Here is a 26,306-nt window from a genome sequence, read left to right on the forward strand (position 1 = left end):
GACAATTTGGCGCGTGGTGGCGTTTTCCTCTACCAATTTATTTATAGATTCTGTATTCTGGTTTAATCTTGCTGATATTTCTGTTAATTTTTGTGTGTTCTCTGAAGTCTGTTTTGTCAAAGACTCCAGAGTTTGGTTTATCTTGAGCAGGGCCTCTGTCACAGCTTCCATAGAAACGGCTGCTCCTTTGTCTTGACCTGTTGTTCCAGCTGATCCGGCTGTTGCGCCTGAGATTGAGCCTCTTTTCTTTGCCTGTTGCAGCTGCAGCTGTTGTTGTTGTTGTTGTTGCTTGATCTTGGCTCTTGTGACTATCTCTTCTTGTGGGCCACTCATGTCAAGGTCAATTCCCACGGGATTTATTCTCCCTTGGAAAATTCCACTGTCTTAAGCCGTGCCGAGCTTTACTTTATCCTCTAGAGGGAGCAAATCAAAATGGCCATAGAGCAAAATTTCCAAATACAAAAACAAAGGAGACAGTCCAAGGAGTAAGAAAAAAGGAAATTAACACAGTCAAAGTCAATGTTGCTAAATGCTTATAACTTCAAATTGCCACAGTTGCCCAATTTATACTGTTTCTTCTTATAATATACAGTAGTCAGGCACTGTGGAAACTTTGTATCAGAGTATCGCTTCACAGGAAAAAGTCAGTTCAGTGTACTGAAAAGGCAGACCGTTTCGTACTTTCAAATAGATGAGACAGCAGAGGTTTTTTCCCCCAAATAAATCATGCAGTTATTGGTCAGATTCACCTCCCCTCTGCCCTGCTTGCTAGAGGGGAGATCAAAGGTTTAAATGTCCGGTTTAGCTGATCAAAGAGCGGGTTTAAACGGATGCAGGTTTAGAGCTCCGTTGCTTTCGCTTTCATACAGTCGGGGGGAGGCAGACTTCCTTTGTTTAAATCTCCCCCGTTTTTAGCCCAATTTTTAAAATTCAAAGAGTCCCGGTTATTTTTCAGCTCTTACTCACGGGGAATCAGTCCAAATTTTCTTTTCAGGAAGGAATCGGCGCTCTCCACTTATGGCGACGCAGCTTCACTTCGCAGGCTGGGTAGCGACTCTCAGCACCGCGCTCACTCCCGATGTCGAGTGCCACAACCTTCTCAATCCCCTTTCCCCAAAAGCGGTAGGGGCCCAGGGACATTCTCAGGAGTGGTCATATTTCCACCTCTTTCAAGGGTATCGTACTTTAGGTTATGCAGCATATTTATTTAGCCAAACTTCCTTGTTTCCACATACAGTGGTACCTCGGGTTACATACTGTCAGGGGTTTAGGAGCAGAGGCACGGGCAGGGGAGGAAACAGAGAGCGAAGGGGAGGAGGCAGAAGAAAAGATGAGTGATGACGACGACCCGAGATCTCCTAGTCTTTCCAGTGAATCAGAGGATTCACAGAAAGGAGCACCAGTGGCCAGGGCAAGGGGGGAGTCTAGGGGGGCACCCCAGGAAGATAGAGCCAGAGGGGACTCAGGGGGGAGCAGCTGGAAATCGGGACCAGCGTCACCGCCAGGAAGCAGGGAAGAGGAAGGGAGCCAGGGGGGAAGCGCTGGCAGCTCACCACAGGAGGGAGGGCATGAGTCAGGAGTGGCCACACCTCCATCGGGGAGCGAAGAAACGGTTAAGAGGAAAGTGGAAGGTTGGGCGCGCGCGCCAAGTTCAAATGCAGAGGAAGGCGGCGCAGTAAGCAGCCCCGAAAGGGAACCAGGTCCTAAAGCCCGGCGCAAGGAGGCAGGAGGGTCCGGGTCAGCGTCAGAAGAATCCCGGAAGGAAGAAGCCCCGGGGGGTAGAGGGACCCAGAGGAGGACAGTCAGGCGGAAAAGGTGGAGCAAGGCTAGGATACTAAGTTGGTGCACACGGGGCGGAGACTCAGACGGAGCTTCGCCGATCTAGCTACTAGACGTAGAGTTGCGCGCAGCAGCGTGAGAATGGAAACTGTAATTCAATAAAGACTTTTACTTAATGATCGCTGGCTAGCGTGATCCTCTGTGAGCTAGGATCTTCAAGCAGCTCTGACAGTAAGCTCCGTCTCCCGATTGTGGGCATCTACAGCCTCGAGGAGGGGAGAGAAACAGGTGCCTACTAGCGAGCTCACGAACGGCAGACGACATGACGGCTGAGCAGCAGATAGAGGAACTCAGAAAAGCAGTGGCACAACTGAATGCCGAGGCTCTCGCATCCAGGAAGAGAGAGGAGGAGGCAGCTGCCGCCTGCAGGGATCTCCAGGTCAGGTTAGACGTGCTGACAAAGCAGACACCCCGGCAGGAGGGAATCGGGTTGGCGAGACGGACAGGCGGGCTGGTCTCTCACTTCGATGGGAACCTGCAACAGTATCCCAACTTTAGAGCCGACGTACTGTGCGCACTGCAACTGCTGCATAAAGACTTTAGAGATGAGCAAGAGAGGGTGGGATTCATCATGTCCCATTTGCATGGGGATGCTAAAGCATGGCTACGCAATTTATGGAGAGATAAGGATCCGGCGCTCCAGAATGCAGATGCCTTTATTAAAGCGATGGATGGGTGTTTTTTATCAAGTATTGACGTGGATCTTGCACGGAAGGAGGTGCATGGGCTGAGACAAGGGAGGGCCAGCGTCAGGCAGTATCATGCCCGCTTTTTCGCCTTGGTCAGTGCCCTGGAATGGGACAGGGATTCGGCTCCTGTAAGAGACCTCTTTTGGGAGGGGCTGCACAACTCGATTAAAGATGAGATCGCCAGGGGGGAGAGACCCCGAACCACCCAGGAGGTCGTTCAGAGGGCACTGGCAGTGGGGGTGAGGCTGGAAGAACGTCCGTGGACCAGGGACGAAGGGCGTGGAGGGCGCGAACCAGCCAGGGGCCCCTCCTTCCTTCCCAGAGAAGCAGCGCGGGCGCAATCCACGCCTCCGCCAGGAGGAGGAGCCGAACCTATGGAGGTTGGAGGTGCAAGGGCTCAGTCAGCAACCAGAGCCCTAGCACCGGCAGCAGTGAAAGCGAAGCCTCCTAGAGGGAACAGGAAGTGTTACGTCTGTGAGGAGCCAGGGCATATGGCAAAAGAGTGTCCCCAGAGGCTCCACAAGCTTACTGCAGCCTCGGCAATGGTGACTGCAGCAACGCAGCAAGGGGGACCACAGCAGGGAAACGACGCAGTCTGGCTGGAGGAAGAGGCCCTGGGGCCCAGCCAGACGTGTTAGTGACGCAGTCCCCAGAGGTTTTACAGCCCGTGAACCCCCTCCCGCCCAAACCAGTGGTGAGGCTCACCGCATCTCTCCAGCTGCCCAATGGAATCACCACTGACGTGCCCATCACAGTTGACTCGGGCAGCAACGCGGACTTTATAGGGCAGGACTTTGTCGACAAGCACGCTATACAGTTGCTGCCGGCCACACTGCCCCTGCAGGTTGTCACGGTGGATGGCAGGGAGTTGCTAGGGGGGCAAGTGGTGAAGCAGATGCCGCCCATGGCGATGCGACTTGGAAATCACAAAGAAATCATCAGCTTCAATGTCACTCAACTATCGGATACGCCCATTGTATTGGGAATGAGTTGGCTGGACAAGCACAGCCCAACGCTGGCTTGGTACCAGAGGCAGCTGATCTTCGGCTCTTCCTTTTGTGCTGAACACTGCATCGTGCCCCGGCAGGAAGGAGAGGAAGAGGAGTCACAGCTGCTGCTAGGCACGCTGCAAGCGATTCCCCACAAGTACGCAGAATTTTTGGAAGTTTTCTGCGAGAAGGAGGCAGACAGGCTACCCCCTCACAGACCATATGACTGCAAGATTGACCTGCTGCCGGGGGTGGCGCTGCCTAAGGGGAAACTGTATTCCATGTCAGAGGACGAGCTGCAGGAACTCAAACAGTTCATAGATCATAATTTGGAGCGCGGTTTCATCCGAGAGTCCAAGGCAGCGGGGGGCAGTCCAGTATTCTTTGTTAAAAAGCGAGACACGCCCCAAAAAAGACTGGTCGTGGACTATCGCATTTTAAACAATGGGACCAAGCCGTCGGACTTCCCCATGCCCCGAATCGACGACCTCCTGGCGAAGGTGCGGAAGGGGAAAGTGTTCACCAAGTTAGACCTGCGAGGGGCGTACAACCTCATTCGTATGCGGGAGGGAGATGAGTGGAAGACGGCCATGTTCACGCCACTGGGTACCTACGAATACAGAGTTATGCCCTTTGGATTGCAAAATGGCTCCCACGTTTTTCAAGCTTTCATGCATCACGTGTTGGCGGGACTTCTCTACAAGACGTGCGTCTGTTTCTTAGATGACATCCTGATCTTTTCGGAATCGCAGCAGGAGCATGACAGACACGTCAAGGAAGTGCTGACCAGACTAAAGCAACATAGGCTCTACGCCAAGCTGGAGAAGTGCCAATTTGACGTGACGGAGGTGGATTTTCTGGGCTACAAGTTGTCTGACAAGGGGCTCGCCATGGACAGCGCCAAGGTTCGCGCGGTACTGGATTGGAAGAGTCCACGCAACCGGAAGGAGGTCCAGAGGTTTGTCGGCTTTGCGAACTTCTATCGCAAGTTTATCAAGGGCTTCGCTATGCAGACAGCGGCCATCACAGACACGCTTAGTTTCAAGAAAAAGAAGTTCGTTTGGACAGAGGAGGCGGAGCAGTCCTTTCAGGCACTCAAGCGTCTCTTCGCATCGGAAGAGCAGCTGCTTCACGTCAACCCCAGCAGGCCGATGAGGGTGGAGACAGACGCCTCGGACAGAGCCGTGGGGGCGGTCCTGCTGCAAAGGGACCAGCAGGGGGTGTGGCGACCGGCAGCGTTTTACTCCAGGAAGCTCAGCAAGTCCGAGCAGAACTACACCATCTGGGACAGGGAGTTGCTGGCCATTCATGCAGCGTTCAAAGCGTGGAGGCACTTCCTGATCGGCGCCAAGCACACGGTGCAGGTTTGCACGGACCACAAGAATCTGGAGCACTGGCGCACGGCACAGTTCCTAAACCAGAGGCAGATACGTTGGGCTGAGTTTTTTGCGAACTTCGACTTCCGCATAGAGTATGTCCCGGGGGACACTAACATCATGGCGGACGCCCTCTCCCGTAAGCCACAGTATCTGGAGGACGCAACGCCAGCGGCCGCCATGCACATCTTCGCACCAACAGTATGGGCGTGCGCCGCGGCCACCGTGGACCTGGAGGCGGTGCGACGAGCGTTGCAGGATGACTCCTTCGCGCAAGCAAAGATGGCAGAGGTGCAAAGGGGCACGGCTGCGGCCGACGGTTTCCAGCTACGAGATGGATTGCTCATCCGTAAAGGGGCCATCTACGTGCCGGGAGACGACCTTCGCGCCAAGGTGCTGCAGCAGCTGCACGACGCGCCCACGGCCGGGCACTTTGGCAAGGAGAAGACGGTGGAATTAGTAGCCAGGGATTTCTGGTGGCCTGGAATGAGAGGGGAGGTCGCAGACTACGTGGCGAGGTGTGACACCTGCCAGAGGGCCAAACCAGTGCACAAACCGCCGGCCGGACTGTTGGAACCGCTGCAAACTCCGGTCGAACCTTGGGAAAGGGTGGCCCTGGACTTTGTCACGGATCTGCCCAGCTCGAGGGGCAAGACGGCAGTGCTGGTGGTGGTGGACCTGTTTTCCAAGATGGCGCATTTCATTCCGTGTGCTAAGGTGGCCACGGCGGAGCAAACCGCCAAACTGTTCATAGACCACGTGTTCAAGGTTCACGGTCTGCCACGGTCTATTCTGTCCGACCGGGGGCGGCAGTTCATCTCGAATTTCTGGCAGAAGCTGATGGGCTTCCTGAACGTCAAGATCAACCTGGCGTCGGCGAGACACCCGCAGACCAACGGGCAAGCGGAGCGGGTCAATGCCATCATGCAGCAGTACCTGAGATGTTATGCAAATCAACAGCCTGCGACGTGGGTGGATTACCTGCCGCTTGCCGAGTTCGCCTACAACAACACGAAGCACGTGTCCACGGGGGTCACGCCGTTCTTCGCCAACAACGGGAGGCACCCCAGAACCTTCCCGGGACTGGAAAGAATGGGGGAGGGGGAGCCGCAGACAGCAGATGCGTTCGCGTCGGAGCTGCAGGAAGTCCACGATCAGCTGAGGCGCCACCTGGAGCTGGCCAAGCACGCATACAAAGTACAAGCGGACAAGCACAGAAGGGTTGGCGAAGAGCTCCACGTGGGAGACTGGGTTTGGTTAGCAGCCCACGCAGTGCCGGCCAGGTCGTTGGCCAAGAAGAAACTAGGGCATAAACAACTGGGGCCCTACCAAGTCGAAGAGCAGGTCAACCCGGTAGCTTTCAGACTGGCACTTCCGGAGGGTTCCAGAATGCATCCGGTATTCCACAGATCGGTGCTCACTCCCTACAAGGCACCGCACAGGTTCCAGGAACCCGGAACGGCGCCGAGTCCGGTCAGAGACAGAACAGGGCACGCGGGCGTGGCACAGAAGGAGCGCATCAACGAAGTCACGGAGATTTTGGACTCCAGATGGGGGGAAGAGGGGGTAGAATACTTTCTCGCCAAGGAGGGCACCCCGGCCAGTGCGAACAGCTGGGTGCCGGGCTACGCCTTGGACGAACCTCTCCTCAAAGACGAGTTTCATGCCCTCTTCCCCCATAGACCTATGCCAGCAGACTTTTTCGACGACTGGCTTTTCACGCCCACGCTTTCGGCCAGCACTTTCCGGGGGTTCGACTCGGACGAGGACCCGACACAAGACGTCCGTTCCCCGGAGGGGTCACCCTCGGGATCTGCATCAGAACCCTCGTATTGGTGGGACGATAGACCAGAGGAGCAGTTCCGCAGACGGTGGCTGGAAGGCCCAGGACGAGCAACACCGCCAGGAGGAAGTGAGGGAGAGACGGACATGGACGTTTTCGGGGACGACCCTGGTTTCGAGCACGGCGGCACAGAGATGGAAGCGGAGGTGACCGTTGTCGACGAGAGCAGGGAGGAAGACCCGCGAGACTTCAGATGGAGGCCCGCCACGGGAAGCGACCGATATCCGACGTTCGTCCCTTTGCAACAGCAGCCCCCAGCTCCAGCACCGGAAGGAGGGGAGGGGGGAATGGGGGGCTTCGAGGGGGGGATGGATGTCAGGGGTTTAGGAGCAGAGGCACGGGCAGGGGAGGAAACAGAGAGCGAAGGGGAGGAGGCAGAAGAAAAGATGAGTGATGACGACGACCCGAGATCTCCTAGTCTTTCCAGTGAATCAGAGGATTCACAGAAAGGAGCACCAGTGGCCAGGGCAAGGGGGGAGTCTAGGGGGGCACCCCAGGAAGATAGAGCCAGAGGGGACTCAGGGGGGAGCAGCTGGAAATCGGGACCAGCGTCACCGCCAGGAAGCAGGGAAGAGGAAGGGAGCCAGGGGGGAAGCGCTGGCAGCTCACCACAGGAGGGAGGGCATGAGTCAGGAGTGGCCACACCTCCATCGGGGAGCGAAGAAACGGTTAAGAGGAAAGTGGAAGGTTGGGCGCGCGCGCCAAGTTCAAATGCAGAGGAAGGCGGCGCAGTAAGCAGCCCCGAAAGGGAACCAGGTCCTAAAGCCCGGCGCAAGGAGGCAGGAGGGTCCGGGTCAGCGTCAGAAGAATCCCGGAAGGAAGAAGCCCCGGGGGGTAGAGGGACCCAGAGGAGGACAGTCAGGCGGAAAAGGTGGAGCAAGGCTAGGATACTAAGTTGGTGCACACGGGGCGGAGACTCAGACGGAGCTTCGCCGATCTAGCTACTAGACGTAGAGTTGCGCGCAGCAGCGTGAGAATGGAAACTGTAATTCAATAAAGACTTTTACTTAATGATCGCTGGCTAGCGTGATCCTCTGTGAGCTAGGATCTTCAAGCAGCTCTGACACATACGCTTCAGGTTACAGACTCTGCTAACCCAGAAATAGTGCTTCAGGTTAAGAACTTTGCTTCAGGATGAGAACAGAAATCGTGTTCCGGCGGCGCGGCAGCAGCAGGAGGCCCCATTAGCTAAAGTGGTGCCTCAGGTTAAGAACAGTTTCAGGTTAAGAACGGACCTCCGGAACGAATTAAGTACTTAACCCGAGGTACCACTGTACTGCATTTGTTCAGGTGCTGAGAGCAATTGTCCCAAGGTATTGCTGATGCTTGAAAGGAAGATCCAAATGGTAGCCCTCCACTCCCTAATTAATACAATCTTTGCACAGTCACTATTCAGCTCAACTGGTTTGTAATTAAAAAACAGCAACTTGAGACCACATGGGGCAGACCTAGTTGTCTCTCACTCTGCCGCCATTAACCGTCTCTCCTGCCTTCATGGCTAAGGCCCCCTCTGGATAAAAACCTATTTAATCCTAGCAACGTTTTGGGCAGTGCTTTTTTTTGGGGGGGGGAGGTGCCTGTACTCTCTGTCCAGAAATGGCTGGAGGAGGGACAGCCGAGTGGGGAAAAGGAGGTGGCACTTTGAACATGCTCAGCGGACTGCCGCAGATGCTTCGGCCTTCACCTGAGGCTGCGGTGGCAGGGGGAGGCTGCTGCTAGGGCTAGCCACCCTGCGAGGGTCCTCCTAGCAAGGGTAGCAGCTGGACGTGCTCGGCAGTGAAGTGCTGAGGTAAATGTAGAAGGTGCTAAAGTGGCAGATGCAGGGCAGGAAGGGGGCTTTGCTTGGGTGCAAGAAGGGCGGAAGCAGTGGCTCCTGAGGCACCTACGGAAGGGAAGGGGAGAAGCCGGTTAGGGTGGGAGGCAGAGGTGCCAATGGTGATGTATTGGCCTCCTGTGTAGCTGCACCACCAGCAGCTCGTGGATCATCACAGCGAACAGCAAAGGGTGAATGACAGGACGTGTCCCAAGGAGAAAGACTTATGGGGAAAGATTTATAATGAGTTGAAAAAAATGTTGAAAAATACATTTATTAAAAAACCAGAGGCCTTTCTACTTGGAATAATAGGACTGGAACTTCCTAAAAAAGATGTTAGATTATTTTTGTATGCCACTACAGCGGCAAGATTGCTACTAGCTAAAAATTGGAAATCTCAAGAACTACCAACAGTAGAAGAATGGCAGATGAAGATGTTAGACTTTTTGGAGCTGGCCGACCTGACTGGGAGAATCCGCGATCAGAAAGAAGAAGAATATCAAGAAGATTGGAAGAAATTTAAAGACTATTTAGCAAAACATTGTAATATAAAACAATAGAAGTCACTTGAAAGTATCAAAATGGCTTAGGATTAGAGTATGATTGTATTGTAAAACATTATGGATTTAGGACATGTTGAAAAGAAAGGAAGATAGTTATTTGAAGGAGTTAATTTTATTAGAAAGAGGATATTGGAGAACTGTTACAAGGTGATTCAATGAAATTCAGATAGGGGGATTTGAGGAAGTCAGTTAACAATTGAAATTGGGTCCTAGAGTAATATTGGTTCATATTTTTGTCTTTTTCTTTTCTTTTTATTTTTTAGTAATGTAATGTCTTTTTCTTTGTGTGTTTTATTTGTTGTAAATTTGGAAAATCAATTTAAAAAAATGAAAAAAGGGTGAATGACAGCACCCTGCAAGGCCCCAGCAGGTGGGTGCCTACTGTCTCTGAGCGCTTAAAGCTAGAAAAAGGTAGGAGGGGCAATTCAACACCCACACGCACACCCAACTTTGGTTGAAACCTGTGCGGAGAGAATTCGCTAGGTGTCACGAGAGGAGTGGCCAAGAGAAAGGGTACTTTGTTCCGGCAGATTCCAGCAGAAAAAAGCACAATTTGGGGGACCAAAGTGAGGCCTAAGCATCCCATCCGGGGGAATCTCCTGTCCTGCTTTCTTCTGCTGGAAGATTCATCCATGCTAACTCCTAGTGTTTGAGTGACCTCCGCGTGTCCTCCTGAAACAATCGCATTAAGCATTAGCAAATGGGCACTAGTTGGTATTTAAACACAGCATGAGGTGTCTTGAAATCTTTTTGGGATTACCAAGCCTTTGAGGCGCTCTATCATTTGGGGGATTCCAGGGTGGTAATTGCTGCTTTTAGTATGGTGGCATTTTCTAACAACTGTCACCCTTGTTTGTTTGCTTGTGTTTGTTTGTTTAGAAACACCTATGGAGAGGTGAAAAACAGCTTCTAGTAAATCGACATTTCCATGGCCTACTTACTGTCTGTTTAGTAGCTGCTGAAATCCAACACACAGCGTGTCCTGTATCCATGACAGCAAAGAGTATTTATTACACCTGCTGCTTCTTGCTACTCGGTGGCACAGGTGGACTTTAGACCTCAACCATACTAAGTCAGACGCGGAAGGCAAAGAGACTAGCAGGCTGGCAGGCAAAAGAAGTGGCACACCCCACTGAAAAGGGCAATTAATACCCAACAATGGTGAATGAAGGGGGATGGAATCTAGCTTGTCTATGTGTGTTGGAGATGACTGGGAGGGTGATGTTTCTTGCTTTGCAGATTACAGTTTAATTTATCAAACTTTCCCTTTTGTTCCTTTTGTGTGTTGCAGGCAAAATTCCTGTCCCAAGATCAAATCAATGGTATGTACCTTTTAACAAAACACTATTTGCAACTAATTAAATGTTCTTACCTTCTTGTGGGTGTCCTGCTCTGCCTTGGAAGAACGCCAAAGCAGATTTTGAGGAATTCCTTCTAACAAGTTTCTCGTCGAAGCACCGAGGAAGGTCATTCTTACTTAAGTCTTTAAAATATCGGGGAAGCGAGTGCCCATATCTTCACTAGGTATCATGGCACCATTTAAAGCAGGGTTTCCCAAACTTGGGTATCCAGCTGTTTTTGGACTGCTTTCCATAATCCCTGACCACTGGTCCTGCTAGCTAGGGATTATGTGAGTTGTTGTTGTTTAGTCATTTAGTCGTGTCTGACTCTTCGTGACCCCATGGACCAGAGCACGCCAGGCACTCCTGTCCTCCACTGCCTCCCGCAGTTTAGTCAAAATCATGCTGGTAGCTTCGAGAACACTATCCAACCATCTTGTCCTCTGTCGTCCCCTTCTCCTTGTGCCCTCCATCTTTCCCAACATCAGGGTGAGTAGCAGTCCAAAAACAGCTGGAGACCCAAGTTTGGGAAACACTAATTTAATGTCTTTTGCAGTTCTTTATAGACGGCTTGTCTATTGATGCATCTGAAGGCAGCCCTCTATAGGGAAGTTTTTTAATGTCTGGTGTTTTACTGTGGTTTTATAATTTGTTGGAAGCTACCCTGAGTGGCTGGGGCAACCCAGTCAGATAGGCGACATACTACTACTACCTTAGAAACAGATAATAAAAGAAATAACTTCAGCTACCAAGAACCGCTGCCTGTTCTCAGCCACAAAGCACTTGTTGATGTGAAAAGTTAAGCACAGCTTCACAGTGGTTCCTCTGCTTTTCAAAGGAAGAGTTGCTGTTTTATCTTGAAATGGGTTAGCATTATATTATTGTTTTCCTGCCGTTTTGTCCAGTTGTTTTCCAAGTGTTGCTCATGCAGTGGTTATAGTAATCTGAAAAATAATAATAATGAAATGATAGAGAGGGACTTGCACTATTCCGAGAAGGTAGCTAGCTTCCATCATCTCTTTAGCACTAGCGTGCCACTCTGGGGCCTCAGTAAGCATAGATAATAGCCAGGGGTGATTATGGGAGCTGCAGTCCAGAAACATCTGGAGGGTCAAAGGTTACACACACCTCCTTTAGGATGTGTCAGTGAAACTTGGTTTCTTCCTCTCCTCCTTTTTCCCGACTAGAGTTCAAAGAATGTTTTTCTCTCTATGATAAGAAGCATAAAGGCAAGATCAATGCCAGTGATCTCATCACTGTTATGCGCTGTCTGGGGAGCAGCCCCACCCCCGGAGAAGTGGCCAGGCACCTTCAGCTGCAGAAAGTTGGTAAGTAAAAGGTAGGCATAGTCAGTGCTTTAATAAACACTCTCCAGCAAAGGCAGCCTGTACAAATTACTTAGATCCCACCCCAAAATTCTTGGTCAGGTGCTTCTTTCCAAGGGTTAGAGAGCTAGTGTGTTTAATGCTTAAAGCAAGGTTAGCTAAGGTGATTCTCTCCTGCTGTTTTGGAGTCAAATAATCATAGAATTTTAAAGTTGGAAGGGAGCTAAAGAGTTGCCTAGTCCAACCTCCTGCAATGCAGGAATCACAGCTCAATAATCCCTGACAGATGGGCATCCAAACTCTTTTAAAAAAAAACTTCCAGTAGAGTCCACACCTTCTGAGGGAGTCCATTCTACTGTCCAACCACTCTTACTGTCAGACAGTTCTTCCTAATGTTTAGTCAGACTCTCCTTGTCATTCGAATACCTACCCTGAAGCAGCAGAAAATAAGCTTGCTCCCTCTTTTATGTGACAGCCCTTCAGATATTGGAAGATGGCTATCATGTCTCCTCTCAGTCCCCCCTTTACCAGGCTAAACATCCCCAACTCCCTTCACGGTTCCTCACAAGGCTTGATTTCCCCACCACTGCTTATTCAAACCCTATTAGCATATATGTGAAATTTGGAAAAAAAAGAGTTTCCAATGTGCATCACTTTACACTTTACTTTGAATTGCAGCCAACATTTTAATGCCCAGTTTGGAGAGGTCCTTTGGGAGCTCCATTTTTCTCCTTACATCTGTGAACCACTTGGTGTCATTAGCAAACTTGCCCAATTCACTGACCATCCCTAAATCTAGGTAGTTTACGAACAAATTGAAAATCTCAGGTCCCGATGCTGATGTGCCATGATGGACTGCTTAATCCCCTCCATGGGGCCTGTTAGGCACAAGAAACCACCAATTCAAGCAGACTACCCAGTATTTCTTCTGGTTTCCAGACAGGACTGGAGAAATGGATTTTTCAACTTTCCTGACCATCATGTACAGGCAAATGCAGCAAGAAGATCCCAAGAATGAAATCCTCTTGGCCCTGTTGATGGCAGACCGGAAGAAGACGGGATTCATTTCAGTGGCAGAGCTGAGGGCCAAGTTGATGAATCTAGGAGAGAAACTGTCTAAGGAGGAAGGTAAAAAGTTCTTAGTGGAGAGATTCTCTCTTGGCTGGCATGCATTTCTGACATGTCCCCACAATCTTAATTTTGCCTACAGCGAACAAGGTTTTTTTAACAATATTGTATTGATCAGGAGTAATAGGTAAAGGGTGTGCTTACTATGTGAAGGAGAAACTCTCCAACAATTTCCAGGCTATCTACCATCAACCAGATGTTTCGTTGGACTGCAACTTACATCAGCCCCTGACAGGAGTTGCAGTCCAAAGTATCTGGAGGACACCAGGTTGTGGAAGGCTGCTTCACAGAGTCTGACTTGAGAGTCGGTGTGGTATAGTGGTTAGAGTGTCAGAGTAGGACCTCGAAGCCCAAAGTTCAACTCCCCAGTCAGCCATGAAGCTCACTGGGTGACCCTGGGCCAGTCACTGCCTCTCAAGCTAACCAACCTCACAGGGTTCCTGGGATTAACTGAGAACCATGAACGCCACCTTGAGCTGCTTGGAGGGAAAAAAGTGGGATATAAATGCAGTACATTATAGCAACAACTACTGGTTATATTTAAAAGCATTTCCTTTCTATTGACATAGCCTTTTCTGAAACATCTCCTGTCCCCAGTTTGGTTAATTACTAAACTAATCCCATATTTGGATTGCTCTCTCAGACCCCTTTGCTTTCCCATTTTCAAAATGGTACTTCTCTTAAGGAAGTTACCTAAATTAGCAGTGGTACCGGCTCCCACGTTTCTTGAGAAAACCGGGTTGACAGCACCAATGTAAATATATGGAGCACCAGAGAGACAGGCGGGTGAGTGGAATAGACACAAGTTGTCAATTTCTGAGACCAACAGGATTGGGAAGGAAAGCTGTTGGGCTTGTGCCTTTGCACAATGTAACCCACCTATTCCTTGAAATGGGAAAACTCCTTGGACCCACTGTAACATAGTTTTACACTTATTTCACACACACAGGTGAAAAATAAAAAAGGTAGACAATAATCTAGATATAATGCACAACTAAACTGACACGCCACAATTACTGTGCAATTGTTTACAGTGGACAACCTCCTGAAGGAAGCCAAAGTGGGCCACAATGGAATAGTCAGGTATGAAGACCTGGTCCAATCCATCACTCTCCCTGTTGCCGACTACTGAATCATTGGAAACAGAAGGGCAACCGTCGTCCTTGTGGCTTGCAGTGCTCCTTCAGGTGCTTGATGGAACTGGGTTCTCTCCCACTTACTTGCCTTAAATGCTTTGTCTTTTGGAATCCTCAAATTTATATCGTAAAGATCCTATTTTTCCCAGGCCCAAAGTGTTGGTTCAAACAAACCAGTGGAACTGGGCTTGTATAAAATGGACCACCTATTTCACTTCAATTTCAGTGTTTTAAAAACAAGGTGCTTAGGAATTTGGGTTATTTTTCAGTCCTGTGTTGGTGGGCCAAGAATTTTAAGGTAGCGTACAGGAAGAACTTGCAGGTTATGTACTATTATTATTCAGCAGGGTTGTGTCTCCTGACCTTGGCAGGAGATGTGTGGTTATTTTCCCTGTATTGAGAAACCCCATTCAAATCTTGTTTCGAAACAAGATGGGCTTTAAAAACCAAACAGCACAGCAAGTGCTGAGCAGCCGCCACCCACGAAATCAGTGGCTACCACTCTTGTCTCTGTGGGGCACGATCTACCAAGCCAAAAGACAGCCCCCAAGTTGAGCAGGTCTGATTTAAGAGTACTTCCAGCACCCACTGGCAGAAATTGAGAGACACAGTATAATCCAGGTGTGTCACATTTGCGCGGTTACCTATAGGACTTCTCAACAGACATGCACACCTCCCTAATAGCTTTCCTGATGTAAATTTACAGTGTGCAAATTCAGCAACATTTATTCCAGAAGAGACAACGTAATAATGCTTTTTATTACATCTAAAGATGTTTTACATAAACAGGTAACATTCAGTAGGGTAAACCATTTTTTTCCAATGCATGTAATAAATATTTTCACTTGATACTTTTATACAAACTGACATTGGTCTACTATACATTTTCTTTAAAAGCCACTTTTAAAACTTGTTTGGCATGCTGTATGGAAAACTAAAAGAAAGTTAAGGCAATGAATCACAGATCTGAGTTTATGGAATTAATAACTTTTTTAAAGTTTCTGCTTATTTACATATTGTTTTCCCTTTTGTTAATTAGAGCAACAAACAGCAGCACAAGCCGGGGGCCTCTGGCAGGTTCTCTCTCAATAAAAATCTAAGCTCTCATTGAAAGGAAAATAATAAAAACAAAGCAAGACATAATGTATTGTGAAAAAGAAAACACCCTGAAATGTTTAATGCAATGAAAAAGATTAACCACATTAAAAAAAACAACCAAGGACTAGCTACAAGTTCGGTGGAAGGTTTCTAAAAGTGCCTTCTTCCAGGGGAGTATGGTATATGTTTGATAGGGATAAGAAAATCTGGGAATGCAGTTATGAAAATATTGAAAGACTTTGCAACAAACTGCTAGTTAAGTCTTAGCAAGGTTTAATTTGGTTTTGCTTTTAGGTAAAAACAACAACAAACTCTGCATCGAGTAATGCCCACAGAAGTGATTCAGAATCACTCTACCCCTGCTATTATACAAGGATCTTGCATCTGTGTGTACTTGTGTAGACACACACTCACTCACTCACTCACTCCCCCCAAAATTTTGTACAAAGTGAGACACACATCCAAGCAGCACACATCCCTCTACTTCTCTTTTGGAAAAACAAGGACAAAAAAAAGTGAGCCAACAAGTTATGAAATGCAAGAAGTACGCTTTCCACATTCAAATTTAACAGGATTTGTGTGTTAACTAAAAAACACCCCTTAACTCCATGTTACTAAAAAAAAACAAAAAACTCTGCAATTCTTAAAGATTAGTATTTTAAAGAAACTGACAGACTGCAGGTAATGCCAAAATGGAACCTTTCCCCAATTAACTATTATTGTTGGCGAAAAAACAAAACAAAGAACTTAAAACACACACACACACACTGGCCAGGAAATAGCTTTTCAAAAGAGGTTCCCAGAATTAAATACATCAAAAATCCCCTTCCCGGCCCAAAGCCCAAGTTAAGGGAGGCCAGGAAACACTATTCAGTTTGAATTGGGAAGATTCATTGTTTTTACAGTGGTGCCCCGCAAGACGAATGCCTCGCAAGACAGAAAACTTGCTAGACAAAAGAGTTTTCCGTTTTGGAGGTGCTTCGCAAAACGAATCTCCTATGGGCTTGCTTCGCAAGACGAAAATGTCTTGCGAGTTCCTGCGGGGGTTTTTTCCTCCCCCCCTTTTTCTAAGCCGCTAAGCCGCTTATCAGCTGATCCGATAGGCTGATAAGCCGCTAAAAGCCGCTAATCCGTCAATGGGCTTGCTTCGCAAGACGAAAAAACCGCTAGACGAAGAGAATCACGGAACTGATTCTTTTCGTCTTACGAGGCACCACTGTACTTAGTATGAAGGACAGGAGGAGCAGGAAAAGACATAGAAACAATGGTTTGCTACCTTAAATTTTCAAGCGCTCTCCACATTAAACATTAACTGACTGACCTTTGTTTTTTGTGTGCCTTGTCTCATTTGTAATGCTTTTAAATTTCTCATTCCCAAACTGCAAGTACAATGCCCACTCCCTACTGCCCACCGTGGTGAGAAGTGTCATTTACCTTATCAGAGAGAGAAAAACATGGAAACCCGTGGGCTCAATGTAGCAGGTACCTTTTAATTTTACAATTAACTGGACTTAAAAAAACTGAACCAGTCCTAGAAGATTTCTAGTCTTACACAGTTCTAGATCTTTATCGAGCACCCACAGGCTAAGAAAGAGGATGGGCAAAATCCTCCCCCGCCCCAAAATACTATTCAGTCAAGTCACACTGAAGATAATTGCACTCTCAGGCAGTTCCCATTTACTGTAAAGGACAATATTACTTCCAGCATTCAAACACACCAAACAGCACTGAAAGCAGAGTACAGCGTTCCTTGAAGCCTGACGAATTGTTGGAAAGTCTCCTAAAATTCTGACTCGACAGTTGTTTTGTCAGATGTAGAAAAATCTCGACAGACATGCAGATAAAAACCATTTGAGTTGCAGTAGATACATTTGGTGAGTAGGGGGGAGCCTTGTGTAGATGCTGTAGCCAAGTGCACACTTATATATGCTTGCATCGCATGAGAATAAATGGGTCATAAATACACTCAATTGCAGCCCATCATCTGCATGCACTTGACTGTACCACATATTCCAGGTAACAATATAGGAAGATGCCTCATACTGAGTCAGACTATTGGTCCATATAGCTCAATATTGTCAACATTGACTGGTAGCAGCTCTCCAGGGGACCTTCCCAGCTCTACATGGAGTTGGCGGAGACTGAAGCTTGAGCCATCTGCATTCAAAGCAAGCTACAAGACCCACATCATACAATGTATTTAGCATGTGGTACCCAGACTCACGTTTAAGTGCCTGATATAAAGCATTCACCTTAAGCTAAGAAGCAGAGCATCAGCTACAGGGTTTCATCAGAACACTTGTCAGTTTCGACTCCTGCAACTACACTGTGACCAGACTTTCCAAAGTTAGCAAATCTCTGATTGTTTCAGTGTTTGGAATGATCCTTCCAATTGCAACGAAATGGGACCACATTTTATATTAAGTTGAGCCAGTTTCATTATACTTTTAAAAAAAGAAATCAGTTTCTGATGCCTCCAAGCTAGATTGAACTTAGAAAGGATTCCTCTTTTGTGTTCCTTTTATTTAGATTTTACTGACATTTAATAAATTATAGTCGAAGGAAACATTTCAGCCAGACAGTAATGGAATTCACATGCATGAAACAGACACACTGAGACACACACACAGAAAGAGATCTATAAATACATATATACACACACATATACATATGAACAAACATTTTAAAAATTCAAGTCAGCTTTTAAAATGGCGAAGGGGACATTTGAAAACCCACTTAGAACATTTATACTGTCTCTCAATTAGTTGAAAAGAAATGATTGTTTCCTATTAAAAATTGGTGGCTTGATATCAATGCAAAGTTTATCTTAAAAACAACTTCTGCAGCTATGGTTTAAAGAAATCGCTAACATGGTCTTTGATAAAGTATAGCAAAAAAAGAAAAAACTATAACCAACCCTGCTACCTCCCTCCTTCCTATCCATTCCTGATTTGTTGTAAGCCTAGATTTTTAAAAGCTAGCTATAAAATATTTTCACAGCAGAGAACAGATCTGCACTCCAATGAGGGCTCTGGAATACATCAACATGGCTGTTTGGCCCTCCCCTTCTTCCTCCCATGTACTATGAACAGTTTCCCTTTCTCTCTATTTACATGTTCTGTCATTTAGTAAAAAAGGAAATGTTTAAATAATCCCCAAGTTACTCTTTCCTAATTAATCATACAGGTTTCACGGTAGTTGGGAGGGGGGGGGGGGGAGAAACCCACAAACACTAAAGGAGAATTAAATATAGTTTCACATGCTCAGTCAGAAGAAGCCAAAATCATTCAATAATTATTTTGAAGCCAATAAGCAGGTAGGGGGGGGGTGGATCACCCTCAAGATTCTAACAAATTTTGGTAAATTTGAAGGAAAGGGGGAAGGACTTTGAACTTAAAAAAAGAGTTGTGTGGGGTTCGGCCACTAATATAGCCCAATCTGATGCAGGTTTGTTCTGAAGCACAAGTGCGTAGGATTGGAGCCTATAGTTCAAATATGCTTGCAGAAAGGACTCTGCGTGCTATTTGTTATTATCCGCTGCAAAATACATCTTTTTCAAATTATATCATCTCATTTAAGTCCTGATAGCACAGTACGATGTAGGAGTTTCACAAAAGAGATTTTTAAAGTCCCGGGGAAGGAAGTTTGAGTGTTAGGCCAATGTCGAATGACCTCAAGAAAGCAAGTCTTTAACACAGAACATTTAACATACAAGAAAGGATCACCGATGCCTTTATGGCAGCAGGATTTTAAGAAGCCATTTTGCCTCATGCAAAAGCGGAGAGACCTTCCAATGGTAATGCTTCAACATGCAGGAGTGTGGGTATTTTTTCCCCCATGAGGAGAACTGATGAACACACAAACAGAACAATATGGTGTCTGGTGAAGGAACAAGGAAGGTTCCGAACAGAAGTTCGGAACCAGAAGAAAAAGCTGAAAGAACATTCCAAGAAGCCACACAACCAGTTTAGCAGGCAGAGAATGCTGTGGAATTGACATAAATTACAAAGAAAGAGAGAGGGCCTGATCCACTGGCACAAGACTAATTCATTTCAATGGTGCTTGTGCAGGAAAATATTCCCAGAGGATTGTGCCCTAAGGAGGAAAACCATTCCCTCCAGTTATTGTGGGTGCCATCTGTCTTCCCTGGAACTAGAAGCCTCCCAGAACTTTTCAAAGCTTCAATCACTCCATTACTTTTCCATTAATATCACTGTGAAGAAACAAAGTGATGCAGTTAAAAATCAAAGCCTTAAAACAAACGAACACTCGAGACAGAAAGGGTGGTGTAAAATCTTCCGTATCCAAAAATCTAGGTTGGGAGCTTTTGTCATTTTTTTTTACCAGTCAAACCATATTTTGTTTATATACAAAAGTACAACTGAAAATATAGTTTTGTTCTCTGTACATATCTTAATATTTTTCCCCTACAAAAAGGAAAAGCTCGTCTGCATTTCTAAACAAAATAAGATAAAACAAAACCCCAGATCTCTCCTCTAGCTAGTCCAGTGAAAACTCAACAAGATTCAGTCCAAGGAAATGATATCCGGCATGACGCCAAAGAGAGAGGCTGGGTCTGTGTTACTTCTGTTGGCCACGGGGTGGCCATGGGTCTCTCGCAGGCTGTTGGAGGACACGAGGCTGCTGTTGCTGCCGCTGTTGCTGCCGTTAGTGGCTGGAAGGGTGGCACTCCCTCCTGCGTTCAACTGATCCAGGAACATCTGAGACGAAGCATAGGGGAAAAACCGGGAGTGCAAAAGTTCTGGGTCATCTGAAGCAGACACGGCGGCGGCTGCAGCGGCCAGAAGAGAAGTGCTATAATGCTGGAGATGTGAAGGAGGACAAAGGGCAGCTGTGAGGCACTGGAGAGCAGGTTTTAATAAACGGTACTCAGGCATGTTTTTGCTACTACTCCACTGTTTTTATTTCACGCCCTTCACCGTAAGGGTGGGTTGCAGCAATATGCTCACACAATGATAAAGACAAGTAAAAGCCGTTCCAAGCAAAACCAGCACAGAATAGATAAAACAAAAGAGGTGGGTCCACAAGGGTTAAAAGGCCAGGGGGCTACAGGCCAACGAAGAGGGGATTCCAAGTACTTCTGGGCAGCTCAGTTTCTTTCCAGAACTCCCACTGTTACAGGTGCCATGTAATTATACCTGCTCCACATTTGTACGAAACCTGCATTTTAATATAGCAGCACCTACACTTTGGAACTCCCTGCCGACTCACTGTATTCTTTTTGGCACCCACTAAAAACATTTTTGTTTTGTCAAGTCTACCCAGACATGTAGAATGTTGGTGCATGTTTTAAACTGGTTTCAGATTGTTGCTGGTTTTGTTTTCTTTTTGAACATTTTAAACTGATTTTACTATTGTAAACCGCTTTGATACAATTTATACACTCAAGCTGTGTATATTTTTTTTGAAATAATAATAAATAATAAATAAAAGGGTAATCAAAACTCCTGCATGCAGATCACAGGCATGTTGGGTTTGTTGGGTGCAGTAATTGGACACAGAACTAAGTGCCCCAAGAATACTGGTTTTCTGCAGTCATGCTCTAGGGAAAAGGTCAGGCTCAAGGTTTCACTGAGAGGATTACTGAAATCAGAGGAGGCAGAATAATGGGGAGGAAGTGAGACCTTGACTGTGGGGAGAAGCCCCACTTCCTATTTACTGGACTTTACTGGCAAAATGCACACAGAGTCCTTTAGCATTTCCTCAAGGAAGAAAAAGACCTGAATGCATTTTAAAAAACAAGTTAAATGATCAGTTTTAAGCAATACTTTTGCCGTGCAATCCCAGTTGTGCAGGCTTGCTCCCCTCAGTGATGGAAATCAATGCTAGAATAATGTATTCTGGCAAAGATATTCTAGCACATCAAAAATAATTTATAATACTGCCTGGTGGTTTCAGCCACTTGACATTTTCAATTTGGGATACTGTATTAAGAAGAAATTCTCCCTATATTGGATCAAAACTACTCCCCTTTGTGACTGTTCTAGAATCATTTCCTGCCTCCCATTAGCAGCTTACCTGATTGTCTCCTGGTAAGAAAGAGAAGAAGTCCAGTCCTATTAAAAAGGCAAAATGAAACAGGTTCATTTTCTCAAAACACATACCCCAAAATCAAACAGCTTTAAGCAGAATATAGCACAGATCCTCATCACTCTTGCTAAGCCTCCGGCCTTCCTCAAACAGTGCTTCTTTTAAACTAACCTACACAAAATTATGTCAGGAAAAAGAAAAATATGTTAAGTATGTTGGGTTTTTTGCTATAACCTTTGGTGACAGGCCTTGTGAAGCCATGAAAAGGGGCCAAACCTTGTAGGGACCATGCTCTGCACATCTTAGATTGTGGGCTCAACCCCCAACACTATCAGTTTAAAAGGACATTAGTAGCAAGGTTGTGAAAGGCTCCATCACTCAAGGCAAATACCTCACACTCAGTAATGTGGTGGCTGCTTCTCTACTACTAATTACAGTAACTAATTCAGTTTATATTCCACCCAAAGAAGCCGAGGGCAGCAAACATATCAATAATATGAAATATGTTTAAAAGCCTTCTGAAAACAATTGAAACATTCTTAAAAAGTTAAAATATCCAAACAGTAATTTCAGATATTACTATTATCTATGATGTTTGTCCTGTCAGAAACCTACCTTGGAGGTCATAAGGCATGGGTGTCATATGGAACGGGTGCCTGTAGTCTTGTATAAGTGACGTGTTGATGTAGCTTGTGTCAACAGCCGGAAGGCTCGGGGTTCTTGAAACAGGAGAGACTTGATGCGGCATACTTGAAATGCTAAGAAGCAGAAGCAGAAGCCTGAGTTTAGATGGGGCCTGCAGACTCCTCCTGCAGTATCCCTAAAGACTCTGTACAATTAGTTCATCATTAAAGGCTTTTTTTTTTTTTGAAGTAGGGTATTTCCACGCTTCCCAAAACAAAATATATTGTTATATTAAATACACTCATGCCAATACCCTATTGTATTTTGATTAGTTAATCACCTTGGTTACAATGTCAGAGGTGTCATCTAGCTTCCACAATTGCCCCAATACTTGTTATAGGTCCAGAAACTGTACTGCCTCAGGGAAATTCTCAATTATTATTTGTTGTAAAAATGCATTGGATACAGTCTTTTTGCCAGAACCGTAACAACTTTCTTTCTTATGGGTAAAAGAAGCAACAGAAGGGCCTCATTTGCCATTAAAATGCCACTGACTGCATTCCATGTTACTCATAATCAGAACACACCTATTGAAATTAATGGATCTGACTGACCGAGGTCCATTAATTTCAGAGAGTCTTCTCGGAACATAACTTCAGCTGAATGCAATACAATGCTTTTAAGCTGAAAGGTTTTGATGGCTTACAAGTTCCATGAAATGAGACAGTGAGTTCTGCCTACACAGCATCACATCGAGGGCTCTGAGCTGCAGCCCACCACTTCCCAAGGCAGCTAAGTGTCTCCTCACCTCTTATTGTTAATGGGTGATGCAGGAGACAGGGAAGGGCAGCTCCTCTTGGCCGATGGCTCCTCCTCTTCTTCATCCGATGAGCTGTCAATGGTTAGGTCAATCACCTCAACTTTCTTATTTTTGCTTGACTGATGAGAGGGCACTTGATGATCCACAGAAGAACTTAAGCAACCTAGAAAGAGACCAGTCCAGTGCTGAAGTCCCAATTGGTAATTGCAACGTGTGTGTGTGTGTTAAAATACAGTTAAACAGCCATAAGATGCTGGGGGCTGAAAGGAGTTGTAATCCAAAACATCTGGAGGTCTCCAAATCAACCCAAAGCTGATCTAGATAATCAACCTGTTCCAGAACAGTGTGCCTCAAGAGGACTTGATAGCATTGTAAGGTCTGCACTTAGGAATGACACACTTACAAAGCACCAAAATCATGAGCCAGAACAAAGAGGAGAAAATGAAAAAGTCAGAAAGCGGGAGCAGAGCAGTTTAGCAAGTCGACTTCAGTAACTCACCTTCCACTCCATTAAAAGATGCAGTCACCTCTTGTGCCTCTTTTTTTGATCTCATAGGAGCCCAGGTTCCGTCTTCCTTAAACTGAATTTCATCACAATCTGTGCAGTATTTCAAGATTTCCATAAACAACCTATTAAAAAAGAGCCTCCTTAGAAACTCACCCATAAAGCATGGAGGAATTTGCACATAAGGAACATTCATGCTTCTGAAATCCATCAGAGGTGGCAAAAACACACAAGCACAACCTCAGTGGTTTCAGACCTTTACAAAAAGGGCAAAAATATTTCCAGGCACATTACTTGCTTCACTATACCCAGCTTTTACTGGCTTCCAAAAAGTACTTACCCATCAATTATTAGGTGTTCGTAAGGAGCTTTGTTGTCGCACACAGGGCAAACCCAGGTGGGTTTCTTCTCATTCATTTGAATATACAAAGTGGCATCAAAGCACTGCAGATGTGAACAAGTCAGGGACCTGCAGGGTATCGCCAGCCGCATTTTACCAAGCTAGTAAAATAAAAAGCGAAAGCATTCTTTTTATGCCTTGATTTACAAAAAAAGAACAAAGGACTCTGCTTAACAGAGATGCATTTTTAAATCATGTAACTCCAGGTAAGTCAAGCAAGAGATTCAGGTTACACATAAGAGTGGAAGACACACTCTCCTTCCACTGTCTGCATGAGCAGCAATCAGTCCACCTCCCCAATATGATCTTCCCAGTGGAGTCTCTTTGATCAACACCTCTGGTGTAAATATTGCCCAATATCTCAAGTCACAATTTGGTCCAAGTCCTATTTTAAAAACCATACACTACAGAACCATTTTCACAGCCTCAGAGTTCACAGGTTTCATCTCTGGGATTGTGTGCTCCGATTGAGAAAAATACCTCTCACCTCTGTAAAGCAACTTACAGAATTATCACTGTCACATTCAGCATGACGAAGGACAGCCTCTGATACATCTAAGCTAAATTATCTGTCCCATTTACAAGCCAAGGACTGGCAATGATGCCCCACTATCAGGTAGCAGGAAAATGAGGTTGCTTTAGGACAGGGTTGGCTACCCTTTGGGTGCCCCCCCCCCCCCAATGTTGCTGGACTGCAACATCCAGCAAGGGGCACAGCAACTTGGACAAGGCTGTCTCTGACATTCACAGTGGAAAGAGATCCTTCCTGCTAAAGTTTGACTTGAAACATTCTGCCCCATTCTACAGGCAGCTGAGGCTGACAAGAGCTGTAGGCTATGGGAGACTGCTCCATACCAATTACCTGGCCTTCTCACAAGAGGATATTGCCAGTTTCAGACTTCTGCCCTTCTGAACACCAAGACCCTTTGCATCAATTAACCTTGGGTTTTCAACTTCTATTCAAATTGGCATTGCTACAGCAAATAAAGCCACTTTAGAGAAGTTAAGACTTACTGGGCATAGAAGAGAAACTCTTAAGCTGGTTGTTGCTATTTCACTGTCAGGATCTGCAGTTAGTTTCTCTTTGACTGTCAAGGAAAGAAGAAATGGGGGTGGGGAGAGGAACAAAAGAACTATTAAAAGATCCATCAGGCACATTGGTTGAAAAGGCTGGAAAGATCAGCAGCACAGGAATCCTAACTGGAGAAACCATCACTTGCTGTAGGTGGAGTTAGGAAGTTCTGCCACCTTAGAAGCCCCAAGATCAGCTGGCAAGACACCAGGCACTGACCTTTCACCCATGGGATACTGAAGGTGGGAAAGGGAGAGAAAGTCATGGAGGCAGAAACGGTCCTAGACTGAGACCAACTAATGAGCAAAAGGAGAGAAAGGTCTGGAATAAACACCAACCCAGAAAGAACTATAAAGCATCTTGTGGCACCTAAGAGACTAGTAAATTCATTATGACTTAAGTTTTTGTGGACCAGAGTCCACTTCACTGGCTGCATAAAGGGTAATCCTAAATCCAGCAAACACACTCATTCACTTCCAAGATTCAGCAACCCCAAAAAAACAGCATGCAGACCAGCCCACTCCAGTTCAGGAGGCTTCATATTCTGAGTTTTTTTCTTTGCAAAGGAAACTTAAGAGCTGGGCTGCACAGAAGCTGTGGACCCCAGATGCGGCAGAATTATCAGAGCATGGAGAGAACCTTCATTCTGGGCTCCTTGAACATTTCAAGCCCTCATCACAAACAGCAGCATTAACTGCATGAGGAATAGCTATCACTGTGTCTATCTATCTGGACATTTATATTAGGAATATGCATGAAGTGGACATACTTAGTGCTCTAGAATGATCAGGATTCCTGATGCCTTTCGCTCGTAACCTCTGCAACAGGACTGTAGACGACAGTTGCTTGACAAGGTAGACTGCCATAGAATAATTCTGAATAGAAAAAAGCAAGAATAAATGAGAATCAGCTTGGCCAGTGAGCATGTGTCTTATTTTAACATGTCCAAATCCCACCCACCCACCTGTGTTTTCCCAGCCCTCAGGAACCAGAGGCAAAATTCATTGGCAACGTGTGCAACACAACTCTCATTTATGTCTACACAGTTCCAGCAGTGAAAAAAATGGAAGGCGCTTTTACTTTTTTGCTCAGGGTCGAAAGACAGACCTTATGCGAAGAATCAGGATAAGAGTAGGCATGCCCTGCATGAAGCCTTTTACCTTATCAACTCACAGTTGGCAGTGAATTTGGAACAAGAGAACACCAAAAAAAAGTCTGTCCAAATGAGACTTATTATCGCCCAATGATAATAATATTGCAATGACTAACTCAACAATTGTGGCCATTAGGGAAACTCAGCATGTTCCCCTTCCCCACTCCAAAATCTACCAACTGATCACAGTTTGGCAGGCAGGCAGAACAATGGCATACTGAAGTCTTTGGAGGAGACATAAAGGCATATGGTGTAAGTACAGTTACAAGCATATCACAAATGTAAAAGAAGCTTTAAAAATACTAACCATAAGCATGTATTACTCCTACAATATATTCCTATAAAAACACTTTGTAAAAAACAACAACAATCAAGGGCAAAACAAGCCCATTTTCTCTAATAACATTTAAAACATAAAGTTCTTTTATATTTTATAATGTGCTTAAGAAAGATATTCTTGTACCAGCAGATGCAACACTAACATTGAATAATGTAAAAACTGTGGTTTACAAACAGCTTCAAAATGTATTGGCACTGATAGC

General features: G+C 46.1%; 2 protein-coding genes across 4 annotated transcripts in view; one reads left to right on the plus strand and one right to left on the minus strand.

Moving 5' to 3' along the window:
• The first annotated feature begins 10,160 nt into the window (after positions 1–10,160).
• Positions 10,161–16,464, plus strand: CALML4 (calmodulin like 4). The gene is made up of 6 exons (XM_083475283.1): positions 10,161–10,273; positions 10,404–10,434; positions 11,640–11,780; positions 12,717–12,905; positions 13,940–16,046; positions 16,366–16,464. Exons 1-5 carry the CDS (start codon positions 10,271–10,273, stop codon positions 14,035–14,037), a joined length of 462 nt encoding a protein of 153 aa, XP_083331409.1. The 5' UTR covers positions 10,161–10,270; the 3' UTR covers positions 14,038–16,046; positions 16,366–16,464.
• The window catches only part of PIAS1 (protein inhibitor of activated STAT 1), a 48,340-nt gene continuing 38,392 nt past the window's right edge, over positions 16,359–26,306 (minus strand). For all 3 annotated transcript variants that reach the window (XM_083475081.1, XM_083475083.1, XM_083475082.1), the window contains exons 7-14: positions 25,381–25,486; positions 24,554–24,627; positions 23,480–23,640; positions 23,134–23,264; positions 22,623–22,797; positions 21,806–21,948; positions 21,179–21,216; positions 16,359–19,962 (exon numbers count right to left, since the gene is read on the minus strand). In XM_083475081.1, coding sequence (XP_083331207.1) covers positions 19,666–19,962; positions 21,179–21,216; positions 21,806–21,948; positions 22,623–22,797; positions 23,134–23,264; positions 23,480–23,640; positions 24,554–24,627; positions 25,381–25,486 — 1,125 coding nt within the window. In that variant the 3' untranslated portion in view covers positions 16,359–19,665. The remainder of the gene's footprint in view (positions 19,963–21,178; positions 21,217–21,805; positions 21,949–22,622; positions 22,798–23,133; positions 23,265–23,479; positions 23,641–24,553; positions 24,628–25,380; positions 25,487–26,306) is intronic.

Source organism: Podarcis liolepis (assembly GCF_965112155.1).
Source record: "Podarcis liolepis genome assembly, chromosome: 14".
NCBI lineage: Eukaryota > Metazoa > Chordata > Lepidosauria > Squamata > Lacertidae > Podarcis > Podarcis liolepis.